The sequence below is a fragment of the Polistes canadensis genome, unplaced genomic scaffold (assembly GCF_001313835.1).
Source record: "Polistes canadensis isolate GaletaPanama2010 unplaced genomic scaffold, ASM131383v1 scaffold_113, whole genome shotgun sequence".
NCBI classification, from domain to species: domain Eukaryota; kingdom Metazoa; phylum Arthropoda; class Insecta; order Hymenoptera; family Vespidae; genus Polistes; species Polistes canadensis.
Window position 1 is genome coordinate 452562 of NW_014569660.1, and position 18881 is coordinate 471442.

The window sequence follows — 18881 nt, forward strand, 5'->3', positions numbered from 1 at the left end:
AAAAAAAAAAAAAAAAGAGAAGAAGAAGATATCCTAAAAAGTAAAATCCACCCCCAGAGTCCCGTACCACCCCACCACCGGCCGCCCCTCAGTCATAGCAAGTTATGAACCGCGGGCCGGCAGGTCTGAGTATAATTTTTTGTACTGTGTAAATGTAAGAACATAAGTTTGAATAAGAAAAATGTTTATATTATGAAACACCTTGTCTATTTGATTCTTATTATTATTATTATTATTTTTAATTTGTTATTAATCTTTTTATATATTAAGGGTAACATTTTGCTGTGTATTAGGAACTATACTGTGCTGCATCAAATATGAAATAGTATATATATATATATATATATATATATGTGAGTGTTTATTATTTTCAGTTAAAATAGGATTTTCTCATAGTGTATTACTTTTAATATAAATTATTATTAAATATGTTCGTTTTTCTTTCTTTTTTTTTTCTGAGTATTTTAAAAGAACTTACTATTAATTAATTGGTTTGTTTTATTTTAAATTAGATTACTGGTGTATCTATGATGCATGTTGTATGCAACTAATATGGAGTTTTATTTATGTTACATGGAACGTTTATTTTGAAAGTGGTGTAAGTCCAATTTCCATAGAAAAAAAGAAAAAAAATAATATAAAAAAGAATTTCCTGTATACACCACAGGAATATTATGATTATTATAAAACAGTGTATAAACAGCATAATAAATTTATTTTACATGAAATGAAACGAGAGAATTTCGTTTCAACGAAGAACCTAAAGAACGTAATCAAAAAACAGATAAGAAAAAATACTAATGGAGAATATTAAAATTTAAAATTCTACTTCTATTTTATATCATGTCATTATTTGTACACAAAATTGGATTAATATGAAGTATTATTATAAGTGATATTTGATTTGTCAAAATTGAAATTTTACAATTTTCTAATTTTTCAAGTGGTGTAAGTCCATTTGCAGCTCGTAAGTATACATCAGTTTAGTAAAATACAAAAAAATGTATATAATCAAATTACGTATTGATAAAACAGTAGAAACATTGCCAGACTTCAAATAATTTGCCTAAATTTTTTAATTAATAGATATGTTAAACTTTAATTTTCTCGAAACAATAAGATACTGAATATTGAAATAGTACGATAAAAAAGATTTCAAAAGTTGTAAGATTAAAGTACAAACTGCAGTAATGTAAGTTTGGATTATTATTACTCATACGACGATAAATTTAATCTTTAAAGCTACTGCATGATTTTTCGTGAGACTGTATTTTTGTATGGTAATACCTCTATACACTGACTGCATGTGATTAATAGCACAAAAATGTTGGCATAGAAACTTCAACAGCAACAAAAAAATGAATAAATAATCTTATTGTTACGGTGTTTAGAATTTGATTATTACATTGTTAAAACAAAATTTACGCTTGACGTGTCCAATAGTTCCAAAGTGTAAAATTAAATATACATATAAATAATGAATATATGTTAAAAATAGAAGAAGATATTTTTTACTGCACATATTTTTTTTTTGTATACTTTATTTATTTTAATATTTACTAGACTAATGTCTTATTTATTAAAAATTAATGCACACATTAATGCTATTATTATAATGGCTTTTTGATAACCCAAAGATTTAAATATATACCGAATAATAGAGGATACTTAAAATATAATTTAAAAAATCGGTAAATGAAAACTCGGAAAATTTGTTTATTGAAAGTTAAAAATATACAATAAATTTATATATGCATTTACATATCTTGTATAAATCTAAATACAGAAAATGGTAATTCATAGAAGGAAGTGATAATATCGACGACCCAAATAATTACATTGTTGTACCGTATACCGGTTGATATAACATTTATCTAAGTTCTTCAAAGTATTAAACGAGCACTAATCATTTAACTTTTGCTCTTTATAGTAAATATAGCTTTGTATTGTTTATTTTTCTGTTTTTTCTTCTTGTTGTTGTTTAATTATGAACTATATATATATAGATATACTTATGTTTTATGCGAGTATGTGTAATGTATGTTAATATGTGTATGGGTAACGTGTCATGTATGTAAATGTTTTCATCTATCATAGATCTTATACCAATGAATATGCTTTCCCCAATCCTATTAATATTGAAATTATTATAATATCCATATATATATATATATGAAGAAAAAGAGAGATAGAGAGAGAGAGAGAGAACGAAATAGTATACAAGCTTCTATTTTTAGAATTCTAACTTTCTACACCATGTTGGAAAAAGAAAGTTAGATAAACAGAGTGCTGTAGTTTTTAAAGAGCCATTAGTAGGACACCGAACCTCCCACCACCTCCTATTCCGCACAATAGTGTGCAACACACATAATAATAATAATAATGCACATAATGAAATTTTGTTATTATGATATTTTTGTTTTTGTAATTCGAATATAAGTGGTCCTCTTTGAATTTTTCGATTATAATTTGTTATAATATTAGAAACTTATAAAAAATATACATATATATATATATTTTTTCGAATAAAAATAAAATAGGAGTTATGTATTATATTAAATAGTATCTCTGGATTAGTATCGTTTTGATTTTTATCATTGTTAGAAAATAAAAAGAGAGAAGAAGAAGAAGAAGAAGAAGAAGAAAAAAAGAAAAATAGAAAAAGAAAACGTTAGCAATTTATCCAACAGTATAAAATCTATGGTATATATCTATTTATGGATTTTTGTTTTTATTTTAGATGAAGACCTCTAGGATTATGGATTTTACTTGGGATGCAATGATGTTTTTTTTGCACTTGTTGTAAACGCTCTTCAATTCTTCTGATTTCTTTTTTTTTTCATTTTAATCTTTACGTTTACGTTGTTGTTCCTTAGAAATTTCCTAGATAAAATATGGAAAAAGAAATTAATAGTAATTTAATGATATGTGTGATTAATCGGAATCATTTTATTATCATTTTTATTATTATTTTCTTATTACCTTTTGCGCGAGAATCACAAGTAAGTGACGGAATACACTGATGAAATCCATGAATAGATCCAAAGAATGCGCAATGAAATCTTTGTTACCCATGTGATGTTTCTCAATAATCAATTGTGTATCATAAATGATGAAAGCGCACATTAAGAAAAATCCAATATAGAGATGAGCTTGGTAAATAAACTGGGAGCGTAAGAAAAGATTGACGAAGAATGTCATAAACATAATATTTAGCATGCTGAATATTATACCGCCTAGATATAACCAATGACCTCGTTCAGCCAAAAGCGCAGAAATGCTGAATGACACGAACAGAAGGGTGGTGCCTGTAGATAAAAATTCATATCAAGTTAATCAACCATATTCAAATGAAATAAGAATTAGTAATTAGTTATTTAGATAAAATTATTGTTTTCTTTACCAACCTACTAAAGCGGTGACTACGATGGAAGGATCAATATTGATGACCATTTCGAGTAAAGGACCAAGTCCTAATCCGGATAGAAATGCAAATCCTAAGAGATAGCCAAGACGTAGTTTATGATTTTTCCCATTGTCCGGTACATTTATTAAAGCGAATAATAATCCGATGGTAGCCAAACTGGTAAGTAAATTAGCCTGTAAGAGTTGCGTGTACATGTGCACGTAAGCTCCTACAGCGGCTGATACCGTTGACATGGACAAACAACCATAAACATTTTTTAAATGTTTTCTAACAGGTTCATCCCTATAAAGAAAAAAAAAGAAAAAAAGAAATGAAAATAACATGTTTATAAGATACATAAATGTATGCGTGATGTATACCATTTGTGTGTGTGTATGCTCTGTGCGTTAACGCATGTTTATTATTGTTAATTAAATAACACAACATGACAAAACAAATAGGGCAAAGTAATATTTACATTTTTATATAAGAACAAAATCTATATAACATATTAATCATTTAAAACCAACGTAAATGAAAAGATATTTATAGCATATCAAATATATATTCCAAGTAAAATAATAGATAATGTAAGAGTAGATTAAGATAAGATATTGCTGTACATATATTATGTTATAACAAATACATTTCTAAATGCGTAGAACGTAATAACGATATATAATTAGCATTTGGGGGGGAATAGAGAGAATGAAAAAAAGAAAAACAGAAAAAAATGCTTACATCATCTCAACTATACGTTGAAAGAAAGGAAAGAAAAAAAAAAAGGAAAGGGAAATGCTGATTATATATTTACATATTTTATAAATTGTAATAATTTGGAAAGGCCGTATTGCATATCATAAAATGCATCTATGTATTACATTGCATTTTAAAGCGAACCAGAATGTCTGATTTTCTTTTTAACGATATACTTACAATCTGTTGCTGAAGGAATTAACGAAAGTATTGAATATCGCCGCCATAATTTAATTTTAACTGTTTTTACAAGTCACTCTTATATTTGATACAACCACACTGATTACTGTCGTAAGTTCTCGTAATTTAATACGAATAGAGAATGATCATGAATCGCTGAAAAAGCACTTCTTTTCGGGGACACGTCAGTGATATTTCTGTGCGTATATCTCGTTCTAAATTCTTATTGGCTATTTAACTTCTACCGAGCGTTACATGCGTTAAACAAGAACAAAATACGGGTTTTTTCACAAGTAAGAAAAGGACAGCAATATGTCTTCAACGCGATTGCAGCGACAGCTATCGAATTATTTCAAAAACATTTACCTCGACGAAACTATTTTATCGATTGTTAAATATAAACATCGATAAATCGATAATATTAAATTATCGAACAATCAAATTTCGTTTGAGAATTTTTTCGATTCGCACAATTGAAATGTCGATAATTATATTTTTTAATCGAACACTTGTGAAATGTTTTCAAAAGATTCAATTATAAATGTTCTTTTCTCACGTTTTACGCCATTCATTTTTACGATTGTTATTTTTATCTGATTTTTAACGTTAGATATAAGATGTTTTTATACGATACGATCGTTTGATAAATTTTGTTATTCAATTTAATGTTTGTTTTGAAAAATATCTAATGCTTATCTTTTACTTATGACGATAATGGTTGACTATCGTCATCATTAGTTGTTTTTTATCTTGGATGATAACAAAAAATAAAGAATGAAAAACAACTATTAAAAACTTATGATGTAAACTCTTAAAAAAAAGATATAAAAAAATTTCCTATTATAATAAATTATGTTATGTAGATAAAACACAAAAAAAATAAGAAAGGGAAAACAACTTAATGAACGTTAAATTGATTTCCATATTAGCTATTAAAAAGTAGTAAACACGTTAAGAGTGCCACGTCAGTCATATTACAAATAATAATATTAAATCTATCAACAAAAAATAAAGTATAATAAAAAGGAAAATTATAATTTCATTAATTTCAAATTTAATTGATTCCCAAGGGTCCCACCCAAAGATTTTAATTTATAATGAACGAGGAATATACAGAAATATTGTAAACAATATAAAAATTATTTAAAAAATGATCTTACACGTGTTTCACAATTTAATTGACAGATGGCGGGCCTCGATGTACCTAACCAAATTCATAAATCTAGAGTTAAGGTTAGTTAGTTTAATGTACTTCCGAGTTGTGTATTTGTTGTTCTTTTTTTTACGTTTGTTAATATAACAATAATTAATATAATAATCACGTTTCACAGTGATATATTCAAGGAGAAAAGTTTCAATAAATTATGAAGGAAATATTGCCAAATCCAAATATATCGAGTTATAATAATTCGTTTGTCGGTAATAATGGAGAAACTAGTGTTAACAGTATGACAAATGATAATAATACTAGAAGATATGCTGTGCTTAGTACAGAATGGATTTCTGCTATCGGTGAAGAATTAGGAATTCATCCGTTGTCAGATTCTATTTTACGAAGATTGGCAGAAGATGCTTCTTATAGATTAAGAGAAATTTTACACGTATGAATATATAATACATATTTGTTTTATTTATTTTGAAACTAACAATGTAAGTTTTAATAACTTTTATTTCATTTTTTATTTTAGAAATGTATTACAAGATTGAAACACAGTAGAAGAAAATGTTTAACATCCAACGATGTAAATGCAGTACTCACCAATTTATGCAATGTAGATCCTATCTTAGGAGCACCCGATACAATGCCAGAATATCATTCAGAAGCCAAAGTATTTGTTCCTAATGAACGTATTATTAACTTGGTCGATAAAGTTAACGAAGCTGTTAATATGTCCCAAGACAACGTACCTTTCATTCAAGGTAATATATTGTTAATACGCGCTTAACACAAATATATCTTTTGTACTCTGATTATTCATATTTTTTGTAGAGATGGAAGTATGCGATGTAAAATTAACCGAGGCTCGTTACAATTATGCTAAACGTGCTTTGAAAACTTTGTTTAATGGTTCCCAAAAGACTTTTCAGGTAAAATATTTTCATTTTTATTTTTTTTACCAAAGAAAACTTAATTTTTATGATATCGTAGGTATTGGTCAACGATTGTGCTAACAATCCACATTTAGGCGGAGAAGGTGTTATAGATAGATTGATGTCTATTGCTAGGTCTATGGTCATTTCTAACAATGCTCAATATACTCGAGTATCGATTCGTACTTGTCAACTTATTATTGCTATTGCCAGTAACAGCGAAGCAGTTTATCCATATTACTTAACATCGGTATTACTTTTATTTTAAATTCTATAAATTACAACTATTGCGTTTACACGTTAAGATTTATCTTACAATCGATGAAATATTTCAGGTCGATAAATTGACCGAATTATTATTAGAATTACTTCTTGGACAAAGTTTTATAAATCCTAATTTGGAAGAATTATTTAAAGAATGTGTCTTAAAATTGATGCTTCGTTGGCCATCCGTTTCTGATAAGTAATTATATAAACTATAAAATAAATAAATATCCTATATATATTGTTAATAATATAAATAATATATATATTTTTTTTAATTACAGATACATTCCTACATTGAAAGATATACTTATTAAAGATGAGAAAGAGGATAATGAAATAATTAAAAAAAGAACGATGGCCAGGGAATTATTAGCAAGCGTACAACCTTTAATTTTTTTTCAATCCGATAAAGATTCGCCACTTTTTATAGATAATATTTTAAAATCTGCAACACCAGGTTCCGTTATTTGGCAATGCATAGCAGTAAATATATTCATTCATATTAATATTTATAATTAATATATTTAATATAAGATTTTCTATATCAGTCATATCTTTATTACAGTTGGTAGTTTGTGCTTTGTTAAAATCTGGTGTTCATGGTTTGGATTTGACAAGTATAATAGAACATTACGGGGATTCTTTGTTACCATATTTACCTATTAAATATGATAACGATACAAGCGAATATAGAAAAATACCAACGCTTCCAATTGTTTTGAAAAGTAAAATCAAATATGCTAAAGTAAGACCAGTTAATACTAAAATATTGTCAGACAGGCAGTCAGCGTTTCCAGATTCTACTTTAAAAGGGCCGAGAAAAGAAATAAGGTATAGAAATATTTTTAACAAAATCATCAATTTTATATAATAATTAATTTAATTGAATACGATTTCAGATTTGCGTTTGCTGGCGGTCGACCTGTCCCACCGAGTAATCTAAGACGCATTAGTCTGAGAGCTAATTATCAAATATTAAGAAGCGAACATCAAGCAACTCTTGCATTAGTTGCATCTCGCAGGCTTCTTGTGCTAAGAAATACGAACAAACGAAAACTTCATGTCTACAATCCTATTCATATTTGTCTGTAATTAGTTTTAATCACAAATGTTATATTTATTAATTCTTTTTTTTTTTTCAGGCACACAAGTGGCCGCGTGTATATATATATATATATATATATTTTTTGTTCAACAGTATTTTGGCCATGATCATAATCACTATACAGTGCATATGTTGACAAAATTGATAGATAAATGCTACTTGTAAGTAGCAATCGGATGATTTTTGTTTTATATGTATTATGATCGCAAATATTATCGTTTCTTAATCGTACAATTTATTATATATATATATATACAATTAATCGTACGAAAGAACAAAATAAATAAAGATATAGATAGAGTAATTGTTTTTTAACATAAACAAAGGAACGACATCAAAATACTTTTTGTTAGAATAAATTTGTATAATGTATTTTATTCCAATACATGAAAAATTATGGTATAAACAATTCTTTTTTTCTTTTTTTTTTTCGTTTTTTTTCTTTTGCATAGAATATTTATAAGAAGATATAAAACATTTCAGTTATAGAGGAACAGAAACATTTGCAAATATAATCGTTGGTGTCATTCGGAATATTCTTCGCCCATCTCTTGAAGAAATCCCTTACAGTCGGTTATTAATTTTTCTAAGCGTTCTTTAGTAGCCGACGTTTGTCTTTGCTTAAGTTTACATTTAGCAGATGTTATGGCTGCACGATAACCAGTTACGTTGCGGAATATTTTAATATGTTTATCACCGGAAACCAATACGTATTCTCCCAATGCATCGAAAGCAACACAAGTTATAGGATCTAGAAAAAATATATATACTTTTAAATAATATATTATTAATAATATATATATAACTTTTTAAAGAAATGGCAAAGAATGGCGTAGAAAAAAGTGTGTACTTTAATTTAATATGAATATCATTAAAATTCGTCTTGCTATAAATATAAAAAATATTAAAAGTATATTCATGATAGCTAATCGCAGTTTAATGTTAACTTGTAGAAATTGTATTGTCAAGTCAAAAATACTAGGTGCTATTTAAAAAAATAAAGTTAGTTCTAAAAAAACCAATGCCATGTATAGTCAATCAAAAACAGATTAACTTTTGTTTAAAGTATTTTTTTTGTCAGGTTATCGCAAATACTTGAAAAATCGTTATGTGGTATACCCTGTATTATAAAATGTATTAATGATATATACTTACTAGAAAAAATATCTCTAATTGTATTGTCCAATGAGCCAGTAATGGTATTATAAAAGCTAAGAGATGAACCATGTGTTATTACTAAAACTTCACTGTTAGGTGAAACTGCGATATTAGCTGGCGTCGTAACGTCCCATACACCTGTTATAAGTACGTGCGGATCTTCTCCTTTTTCAAATTCAACTGTAATAGTTAAATTAATTAAATATTCAATATATAATTTGAATATTATTTGATTTTTATAATGTATATTTTAATAGAGATTAACTTTTGGTGTTGTAGTAACGATATGTTCCATCTTTAGATAATGTAACCATACGACTTGTATCTGCATTATAGTTGACATCATAAACACCAGAAGAATGTCCGGTAAGGTCAAAGGCTTTAGACACCTGTTTGAAATCTCCAGATTTACTAAACACCACTTCCCATACATTAACGTCAGGTGTAAATCCTATAATATATATATATGTAATTGAAATTAAAATCAAATCTTTATTTTTATTTCATATATAGAAATATTGTACAAACCTGACGTTGTTACAAAACGTCCACACGGTGATATACGAGCTCTATGAGTCGATCCCAATTTGAGTTCTATCGTTGTAAGCGGTTGACCCTTTAAATCCCATATTATTAAATCGTTGTCTTCGCTACAACTAATTATGTAACGTCCGGTACAAGCGATATCCAAACCAACAGGATTTGCAATATGTTTCTATAATAAATATAAGACAATTGTTAATAGAAAATTAATTCATGTTATTATTGTAAAATTAATTATTAATATATAATTTTTATAATATGCGTAATATATACCTGAGGAAATTCAAGAACTTTGGTTGCCGATGCTATAAAACCATCCAATTTTTTAGTAACTTTATAAACCTCTATAATATTTTGTACAGCTTTATGTAGAATAAATGCTTTTCCATCGGGTGACCATCTTATCATTATAGCATAATCGTATTCTAAATTAATGCGAAGTGATTTTCGTGCTTTAGATGCTAAATTTTTAGTACACCATATGAATACAGCATCTGAAAATGAACAAATTTATACGATGAGAATAATTTCGATCAATCCAAAATCATACATTTAATTTTACAAAATATTGTGTTATATCTTTTTTAAAAAAATTTAAAAGGGGGTGGGTGGGTGGTAGAGGGGAGAGTGTTGAAGGGTAGAAAAGAAAAACATATACGTTGTTTTACATAAAAGTTTTTTTTTTATTTTTTATTCATTTATTTTATTCAGCGAAGGTGATGATTTCGAATATACAACGATAATATACGAAACAAAATTAACTATAAATAATTGTAACTATTGGAGCACGGACGAGTGCAATCAACGTTTATATAATATCAACGGTTATTATGCAAAAAGATCTAAAAAAAAAAGAACATGATTAGAATAATATTTTGTTTTGTTATTATCTACACAATAAAAAATCTTATTTATTAATTGGATACAAGAGAGTTCACGAAGTAAAAAGTAATTTATTCTGAAAATAGAAACACGATTTTCAACATTTTTTAACGAGGAACGCGTCCATGCTCGAACGGTCAATGTTGAATGATTTTTTTTTTTTTTAATATCTCTTAAACATGCAAGTTGGCTTGCAATCATGCTAATATTACTTAATTTCAAAAGTAGGAATACATATTTGTAATGTTGGTAACGATATATATAAATATATATTTGTATACAAATCATTAATCTAATTTAGATCTCTTTTTAGGTGGTGGCATAAGATCCGAATCGTCTTCTAAAAATTTATGCTTCTCGATATATTCTAAAAGATATGACGTTTTAACCGGTCTTCTAATACTTTCGAATACAGCATCAGCGGTACGTTTCGAATTAGGAAATGATTTATCTGCTCTAACGCGCATGAACACCCATTGACCGTTCTCTAATTTACATTCGATAATTGCATTATTCAAATCTTTTATTTGTTTAGTAATTTTCATTTGACTATAAGGTACATCCCAACCGCCAACAAAAAGATGACCAACTTTGCGCGGAAGTATTCCAACTCCTGTTTCAGTGACAATTTTTAATTTGAAATCAACAGAATTCATCGATAAGGGTTTCCATTTTAAAACTTCTGGACATGGTCCCGGACGATATGGTTCTTTGGACGGTTGAAATATTAATCCATCCGGTTCGTGTGATAAATTCTTGGCAAATTTGTCGCTAAGTAAATTAGCCGCTTGAACGACATCCCAAAAGTGTTTTAGTCGAATCGAAAATGGTTCACGTTCTTTTCTTATTCTTCCTTCCATCAAAGCTTTATGCCTACTTTTTATTACTGCTTTTTCAATAATTTCGTATCGATCAGGATGGAAAGGTAATTTGCTAACATCTTTACCATCGAACATAACTATATCATATGCTAAATACCTAGCATATTCTTTATTGCATACTTTGTCGATTACCATTTCCTATAAAACAAAAGAAAAAAACAAAGAAAATAATAATGATAATAAATAATAATAATACACAAATTTTAATATAACATTTAAATATATAATATGCAATTATAATCAATAAAATATTAGTGAGAAATTAACTTGATTATTTCTAATCATTTCTGAATTGTATATTAACTTTCTTATTAGTACTGTAAATTGTATGTATCATTCTAAAAAAAAAATGATATCTGTGAAAGTAATTATAGTAGTGTATCGCATATGAAAGAAAAATAAGTTATTAGAAGTAATCAAGTTAGGTGTCTCTCGTGCTTTATAACAGAAGAATATCTTACACCATCTAAAAGTGTATCTTTAAGACATTTGGATAAATCTCTCGGATGAGGAAAAGTTAAACCATCCACTTGGAAAACACTATTATCTCTATCTATGAAGTATACTTCTCGGTTGGCTTGTATGAGCATCATATACCTACGCAAAGACAATACATGAGTTTTCAATTTTAAAAAAATATATTTTTTCTTATGGTATATTAAAAATAAATATATAAATATATTCAGCAAACCTAGTTCCATCGGCTTTCCATGATACCCTGTAAGGTTTCTCATGTAATAACCTAATATTTTCTAAATCCATTGAAACCGGTTGAGAACCTGGGAATCCTGACAACTCCCAAGAACAAATTTTTTGAACGCACTTTTGTATACCGGATAACTTCTTCTGATCCAAGATAGGTGTTACTCCTGATACGCCAGCCATAAATACAGGATTTTTGTTATGATGTTCTTTTCTTTTTTTCTTGTTTTCCCTTTCGCATGGACTGTTATCCACACTGGGTCCTTCGTCTGTATCTTCTTCGTTAGAGTCATCATATTCTAAACACCATGCTGGTCTTGGCGGTGGATCAGGAGTCTCCTCCTCTTCGTCGTATCTTTTATATAATTCTTTAATATAATCACCCTTGTAAACACCAGGAGGTCGAGCTGCTGCAAATTCAGCTAAGCCTGCATCTACGCTGAGACAATCCATTTCGACCAAATAACTAATTATTAAAAATCCAGTTCTGTTGAACCCATGAGTACAATGAACACCAATGACATCCAATGGATTTTGCGCTATGAATTGCTTACAAACATGTATGAAAAAGTTAGTTTGTTCATTTGACGGTCTCTCATCATGTCCTTTGCATTGAATTTTCAAATATTTACAACCATGCGCTTCCAAACTTTTCTTATCGTAGAATCTTGTCGTGTTGGTTAAATCAATCCATAAACCGAGTTTAATTTTTTCACTTCTAAGTGAAGAAAAAAGCATATCTATTGTGAACCAACATTCTTCTGGTACTTGGTCATTGAACGCAGATGATAATGGTGTTTTGAATGCTAAGAATTTATTTCTTATCAACCTAATAGCTTTCCTTGGACAATTAAGCCATCGTGGTGGTATTGTTGATTTATTATTATAACTAGACATGATAGTGGATTTCAATTTTCTTCTTATTGTATATGATTACTTTGTTGTGTATATATATATATATATGTATGTATATTTTTATATGCGTATTAAAAAATTTATAACTTTAACAATGGTAGCCTGCAAACGACAGATTTAAAAGATAAATATTACGTTAATATTCTATATTATTTAACGATATTTTAAGTAATTTCAAATAAAAAGATATTTTGAACAAACCTTTGATCGAAGAAAAATAACCACACTTTTGTTCAACTCATTTTTGTTAACGTTTTTTAATTCCTCGCAATGAACAATATTAAATATAATTGAAAATAAATCTTTATAAAGATTTGCTCTTTATATACGTCATATTAATTATTAATTATTATTATTTATAGTAAATAATATTTGTCTAATTAAGTTGTTTTAATATCGAACAGCTGTACGCTCGAATAAATCGACTATACGACTGAAGTTGGCGTTTTTTCATGAAAACGTCATCCAATCTCGAATATCGATATCATTCGATTAATCGATTTCTCTATCGTTCTTATTTTATATATCGATATTCAATACAGTTGTTACAATCTTTAAAATCATTTATTTGAAAAATAAATCATTTATTTAAAAAATTATTTGTAATGGATACACATAGAAAAAAATTAAATTCAATAATGGCGCCTTTTTTATTGGTTAGAAACACATGCGCGCGCATACACATACATTTACACATACACGGTATTATTTGAATCGAAGTTTCCGGAAGACGACATCTTTCTTTTACTCTTATGGTAAATTAGTCAAATTACAAACCGATAAATATACATTTGATAAATATAAAAGTATAATAATAATTGATTTGATTTTTTAAAATAATAAGATTAAATTTTAAATCACTTTTTAAATATTTGTTATAATCATCAATTATTTAAAAAAAACCTAAAAAATAAAATTGAATTTCTTCGATTTATTTTCATATGAATCAAAAATGGCGAAATTTCGTATGAGCGTTTGATTTTATTCAAAAATATAATCAAACGACACACATTTTATTACTATTTATTTTGTATTACATATAAATAAATAAATGAACGATATAATATAAAAAAAAGTAAAGAAAACACAGAAAGTAAATTATTATATTGTATGACGAGTATATAAAAAATTAACACGATCATTTGAATAGAATATTTTCAATAAAAATTCAACATAGATAATACGAACAGAAAGTTATTTTCTTATTCGATTAGTTTCGAGAAAGAAGAAGAAGAAGAAGAACAAACAAAAAGAATTTTTGAACCTTAACTCAGTGTTTAAACGTTGAGTGAAATTAGATCTTCTTAGAAAGTTGTTAGAAACATGGAATATCACTTTCACTTAATATTAACAAATTCAACGTATATACGTTTATTCATATCTACGTAATAATATATAAATATAGAAAACTTGCCAATGGATAAAAATAGAAATGTAGTTTTAATGATATTTTTTTTTTTCAAATATTATACTTATAATATAATAAGAGAAAGTAAAGCGTAAAACCAGGTCGTTTAATATAAAAATCTATTGCTAACCTTCGTGTATATGTTACAGTATCTGAGTGTTCTATATTTTGAGTATAATTTTCGTATATTATTCGGATTCATTTCTAAAATCTTCAGAATATTTTGATCAATTTACAAATATATACTTTAATTGATTTTATTTATAGTTCGGTGAAGGGTGGTGAGGGACGGTGGTAGGGGGGGGGGAGGAAGTATTTTCTAGCTTGTATATAACAAAACATGGAAATTAAACAATTTTAACACAAATAAATACGATTATTAAAATATACATTATTATTATTATTATTATTAAATTTATTTATATATATAAAATATATTATATTTGTATAAAGGTTGAGAGTAACATTAACTTTGGCCACCCTGTATATATATAATTCGAATGACACACTAATCGAAATGAGGCTCAGGTATATTACTTGTTAATACATTTACGTTAAATTAGAATAAAACTATGTAAATGTTGTATTTCAATATTTCAAATGTACGACGACGACGACGATGAAAATTTAAATGAAAAAAAAGAAAAAAAAATACGATAAAATTGTTACCTTAAGATAATTTTAAACGCGATTATTGATTGAGAAATCACAAACGACAGGAAATAAGGTACGCGTTGATTTAAGCCGATTCCACTGTATTTTGTTTTGAATATTTACGACACGTTCGACACGTTCACAAATTTTAATGCTTTCTCTCCTATCGTTTATCAATTCTTTTCCCCCCTTCACCCCCTAACCACCTCTTCCACCCACCTCATCTATCTACTTTATTTCTCTTTAATTTTTCTTTTTTTTTTGTTTCGTTTCTTTTCCATTGCAAATCATTAAACGTGGGGATACAATAATTATTAATAAACGTGTGTTATCGTATTGAAAATAAAATAATTATTTCAAGGATATCGATTGTGTTATACGCGAGCACGTGTTTTTTTCTCTTTTTTTTTTTTCGATTTATTATTTATCGCGTTTTATAGGATTAGTTTTTTATACGAGAAACGTGTTTGTCGTTTAATATTATTTTTTTGTTTTTTTTTTTTTGTTTTATGCATGCATACGTGTAAAGAACAAAAGAAAAGGAAAGAAAGAGATAAATAATTAATATACACGCGGAAGAATAAAATGATAACATTTATATTATTGTGTTATATTATTGTTTATGTTTCGTATTTAAATATTACGACTAATATGAATAAAAGAAAAAAAATTAATTATTTGAATCATTCGAATACTACGAGGGGACGCATATATGCGATTTGATTAATTATTTTTCGTTTATTTTTATTCGATATAATTTATATTAAATGATAAAATTATTCTTATCACTCGCGTTTAAAATATTATTACGAAATAATTGTAATTCGTAAGTTGGTTCGATTTTGAATTACATATTTTTATCTTTCTTTCTCTGTTGTTGTTTTTTTTTTTTACTTTTACTTCGAATACACGTACGTGAACGAAAAAAAAAAAAAGAAAAAAAAACAAAGGTAAAATAAATAAAAATTTAGTTTCTTTTATGGGGGGGGGGGTTTCTTTTTTTTTTTTCTCTTCTTCTTAGACAGTTTTATTTGACGGTAATAAATTTCTAATTCTTTTTATATTTGTAATATATAGACAACGGTGTGCGGGGGGAGAGGGGGATGAAGGGATATTGAAACTACCTGAAAGAGAGAGAGAGAGAGAGAAAAAAAAAGGGATCACCATTAAAAGAGAAAGTTTAGAAAGAATTGAAATGTTGTTTTGTTAGTTTGATTTTTTGAAAAGAAATTAAGTGGAACGGAGTTGAACTTTGAAATACGAAAGAATACGTTAGAATGTTATAGAATTTGTATAACAAAACGTAGAATAAAAGTAAAATAAAATAGTTACTCGGGAAAAAGAATTCAAATTTTGTTTTGTGAGTTTGATTTTCAAAACGGAATGAGATCTTTGAAAAATGAAAGAATACGTTAGAATGTTATAGAATGTGTATAACACAATGTAGAGTAAAAGTAAAATAAAATAGTTATTTAGGTAAAGAATTAAAATTTCTTTTAACACGCTTGATTTTTTCTAAAGAAATGCAATGAGAAAGCGGAGAAAAACCTTGAAAAATGAAAGTATAATATTATAATGTATGTATAAAAAGAAAAAGAAAAAAAAAATAGGTAGAGGAGAGAGAAAATAACGGAAAAAGGGACTAAGTAAATAATGAGAAAAAAAAAAAAGACAAATAAATACGTGAAGGAATGATTTTTAGGTAAAACCGAATTCTTGTATTTAGTTTAATATATAAATAATAAGATAAATAATATTTCATATAATTTATTTTTTGATAAAAGCACGTATTCCAAATAAACTGTTTTTATGCTATCACTAATAATACAAAAAAAATTAAACAACCAAATGATTTTTTAATATAAACTTTGTTTCTAATTAATTCGCGTAAATTTTTAAATTCACGTATTAAAACCAACAAAAAATTTTACGTTATTTTTTAATGTAATATTATTTTTACCCGATATACGTAATAATATTTTATAATATTTATTTTTCAAGCAATTATTAAATTATACTTAATATGTATCGAAAATAAATTGTGAATATCATTGATAATGAATGAATTCATTATTGATTTGTGTATATATTCACATATTAATATTTATTTATTTCAGTAAATATTAGTAGAGGAGGGGTGAGTTGTGTTCATCAATCAAAAATGTGTGAGATAAATATAAGTAAATTGTATAAAAGAAACTTTCTAAATTATGCATAACAAAAACCTGATTATATTATATATTTATTTATTATAGTTATAGATAGTTTAATTTGAAGAGTGTTGATAATAATTGTTAGAGGAGGGGTGAGTTGAGAATAAACCAAAAATGTGAGATTAATATAAGTGAAATAATGATAAGACATTGTATAAAACTTTCTAAATTGTGCAAAACAAAAACCTGATTATATATATTTATTTCAATATTATTATCATATATATATATATATGTGTGACAATAATTAATTAATTAAAAAAAAAAAGAAAAATACAATTTAATACATTGTCCTAAACAAAAATATAATATTTTGCAATCTCAACAAAATAACTAATAGAAATTATTTTAAACAAAACACATTTATTTTTAATCAAGTGTCCAACAATTTATGAAACACCCACTAGTATACCACCCATAATATATTATATATTCAGGTTATTGAACCAGCCCCCCTTTCACACCCTCCCATAAAACATGTAATACACATATAAACATATAAACATAATATTAATGAACGAACGTATATTACTTAAAAAGAAATAAAATAAAATATAAAATAAAATAAAAGAATCCATTCGAATCAATCCGAATATAGCACAATGTTAGTGAAAGATTTCATTTATATGGACGCAACGTTCGTATAATATTTGTCCTTGACCCATGTTGACAAAACACAAAGAGAAGAAAAAAAAAAAAGAAAAAGAACCTTACCGAATATCCAATAAGACTGAGAACACCATAATACATATATGGCATACGTTATTAAAAAAAAAAAAACCTCGAATTATAATTTCACCGTTGAGGTACGTTCAAGGACATCCCTCAACAGGTGATGCCCATATTTCTTCTTTTATTTATTTTTTTTTTCTATTTTTACTAGCAAGGAAGAAACTAAAACTTTACTTTCGAATTCATGTTATATGAGTTGTATTAAGAATAGGGTTAGGTGGAGGGGGGTGAGGTGGAATGGGGGGAGGGGAGCAAGAATGGGCCACGAGGAAATGGAAGGAGGGGATTGGATGAGCTACGAGATGATGGGCCCGTTGGTGGGGAAGGGGAGTGGGGATAACGTGCATCGAATTTTAATTATCGGTTTAAAAAAAAACGAATTGATGTGGGAACACACGCACACACACACACCGATTATCAATTTAGGTCACGTTGTAATAGATTTATTTTTCTATCTACAGGGTGTGTCGTGATATTTTCGTTTATTTAATGTAATATATATATATATAATTAATACAAATGTTTTTATTACGTATATTATATATTTCGTTTCGTGATAATATATTAATTTGATAAGGTGTGATATGAAACGAAAAATAAAAAGCTTAGAAAAAAAAAATGAAAACATTAATAATAATAATAATAGTAATAAAAAAAAAACATTCCGTTTTCTTAGATAATTATTTGCCAAACAACAAATTTGTTTTATCTTTCCTTTTTATTTAATTTTTCTCTCTCTCCCCATTTTCTTTTTTTCTTTTTTCTCATTGTTTCTCTCTTTCTATATTTCTTCTTCTTCTCCTTTAATAAATGCAATTGCACGGTTGATTATAATTAAAAATAGCGAGATAAAATTGATCGTTCGTTTTAATATAACAAATTTTAACGTTTATCTTTCGTTTCTTTTTCTCTGCGGGAAAATGAAAACAAAATTAATTGCAAAAAAAAAAAAAAAAAAAAAAAAAAAAAAAAAAAAAAAAAAAAAAAA

The 18881-nt window shown here is 27.0% G+C and overlaps 4 protein-coding genes across 4 annotated transcripts in view; 1 reads left to right on the forward strand and 3 right to left on the reverse strand.

Moving 5' to 3' along the window:
- Positions 1-1698: 1698 nt before the first annotated feature.
- On the reverse strand, positions 1699-4611 carry LOC106787738 (probable Bax inhibitor 1). The gene is made up of 4 exons (XM_014750358.1): positions 4343-4611; positions 3408-3709; positions 2983-3308; positions 1699-2883 (listed from the first exon to the last, which is right to left on the reverse strand). The coding sequence occupies exons 1-4, from the start codon at positions 4387-4389 to the stop codon at positions 2845-2847; spliced, it is 714 nt and encodes a 237-aa protein (XP_014605844.1). The 5' UTR covers positions 4390-4611; the 3' UTR covers positions 1699-2844.
- A 959-nt stretch (positions 4612-5570) lies between these two features.
- Positions 5571-8074, forward strand: LOC106787741. The gene is made up of 8 exons (XM_014750362.1): positions 5571-5943; positions 6031-6262; positions 6333-6430; positions 6492-6683; positions 6769-6896; positions 6982-7183; positions 7266-7531; positions 7600-8074. The coding sequence occupies exons 1-8, from the start codon at positions 5707-5709 to the stop codon at positions 7790-7792; spliced, it is 1548 nt and encodes a 515-aa protein (XP_014605848.1). The 5' UTR covers positions 5571-5706; the 3' UTR covers positions 7793-8074.
- Positions 8075-8238: 164 nt separating this feature from the next.
- The window catches only part of LOC106787742 (transducin beta-like protein 2), a gene marked incomplete at its 5' end in the record, with an annotated part of 21323 nt that continues 10680 nt past the window's right edge, over positions 8239-18881 (reverse strand). The window contains 5 exon segments of the mRNA XM_014750363.1: positions 8239-8556; positions 8961-9143; positions 9229-9414; positions 9492-9678; positions 9780-10000. Of these exon segments, the coding sequence (XP_014605849.1) occupies positions 8330-8556; positions 8961-9143; positions 9229-9414; positions 9492-9678; positions 9780-10000 (1004 nt within the window).
- LOC106787740 (mRNA-capping enzyme) lies at positions 10203-13311 on the reverse strand. The gene is made up of 4 exons (XM_014750361.1): positions 13088-13311; positions 11961-12988; positions 11731-11866; positions 10203-11407 (listed from the first exon to the last, which is right to left on the reverse strand). Exons 2-4 carry the CDS (start codon positions 12866-12868, stop codon positions 10676-10678), a joined length of 1776 nt encoding a protein of 591 aa, XP_014605847.1. The 5' UTR covers positions 12869-12988; positions 13088-13311; the 3' UTR covers positions 10203-10675.

Excerpts from the sequence above, each read along its gene's own strand:
- LOC106787738 (XM_014750358.1), bottom strand. The coding sequence starts at position 4,389 with ATGGCGGCGATATTCAATACTTTCGTTAATTCCTTCAGCAACAGATT. Across the intron at positions 3,710-4,342 it reads AATTCCTTCAGCAACAGATT|GGATGAACCTGTTAGAAAAC; the intron begins GTAAGTATATCG and ends TTTTCTTTATAG. Across the intron at positions 2,884-2,982 it reads TTGTGATTCTCGCGCAAAAG|GAAATTTCTAAGGAACAACA; the intron begins GTAATAAGAAAA and ends TATTTTATCTAG.
- LOC106787741 (XM_014750362.1), top strand. The coding sequence starts at position 5,707 with ATGAAGGAAATATTGCCAAATCCAAATATATCGAGTTATAATAATTCG. Across the intron at positions 6,263-6,332 it reads CAACGTACCTTTCATTCAAG|AGATGGAAGTATGCGATGTA; the intron begins GTAATATATTGT and ends TATTTTTTGTAG. Across the intron at positions 6,897-6,981 it reads TGGCCATCCGTTTCTGATAA|ATACATTCCTACATTGAAAG; the intron begins GTAATTATATAA and ends TTTTAATTACAG.
- LOC106787740 (XM_014750361.1), bottom strand. The coding sequence starts at position 12,868 with ATGTCTAGTTATAATAATAAATCAACAATACCACCACGATGGCTTAAT. Across the intron at positions 11,867-11,960 it reads TGGAAAGCCGATGGAACTAG|GTATATGATGCTCATACAAG; the intron begins GTTTGCTGAATA and ends GTCTTTGCGTAG. Across the intron at positions 11,408-11,730 it reads AAGATACACTTTTAGATGGT|GAAATGGTAATCGACAAAGT; the intron begins GTAAGATATTCT and ends TTTGTTTTATAG.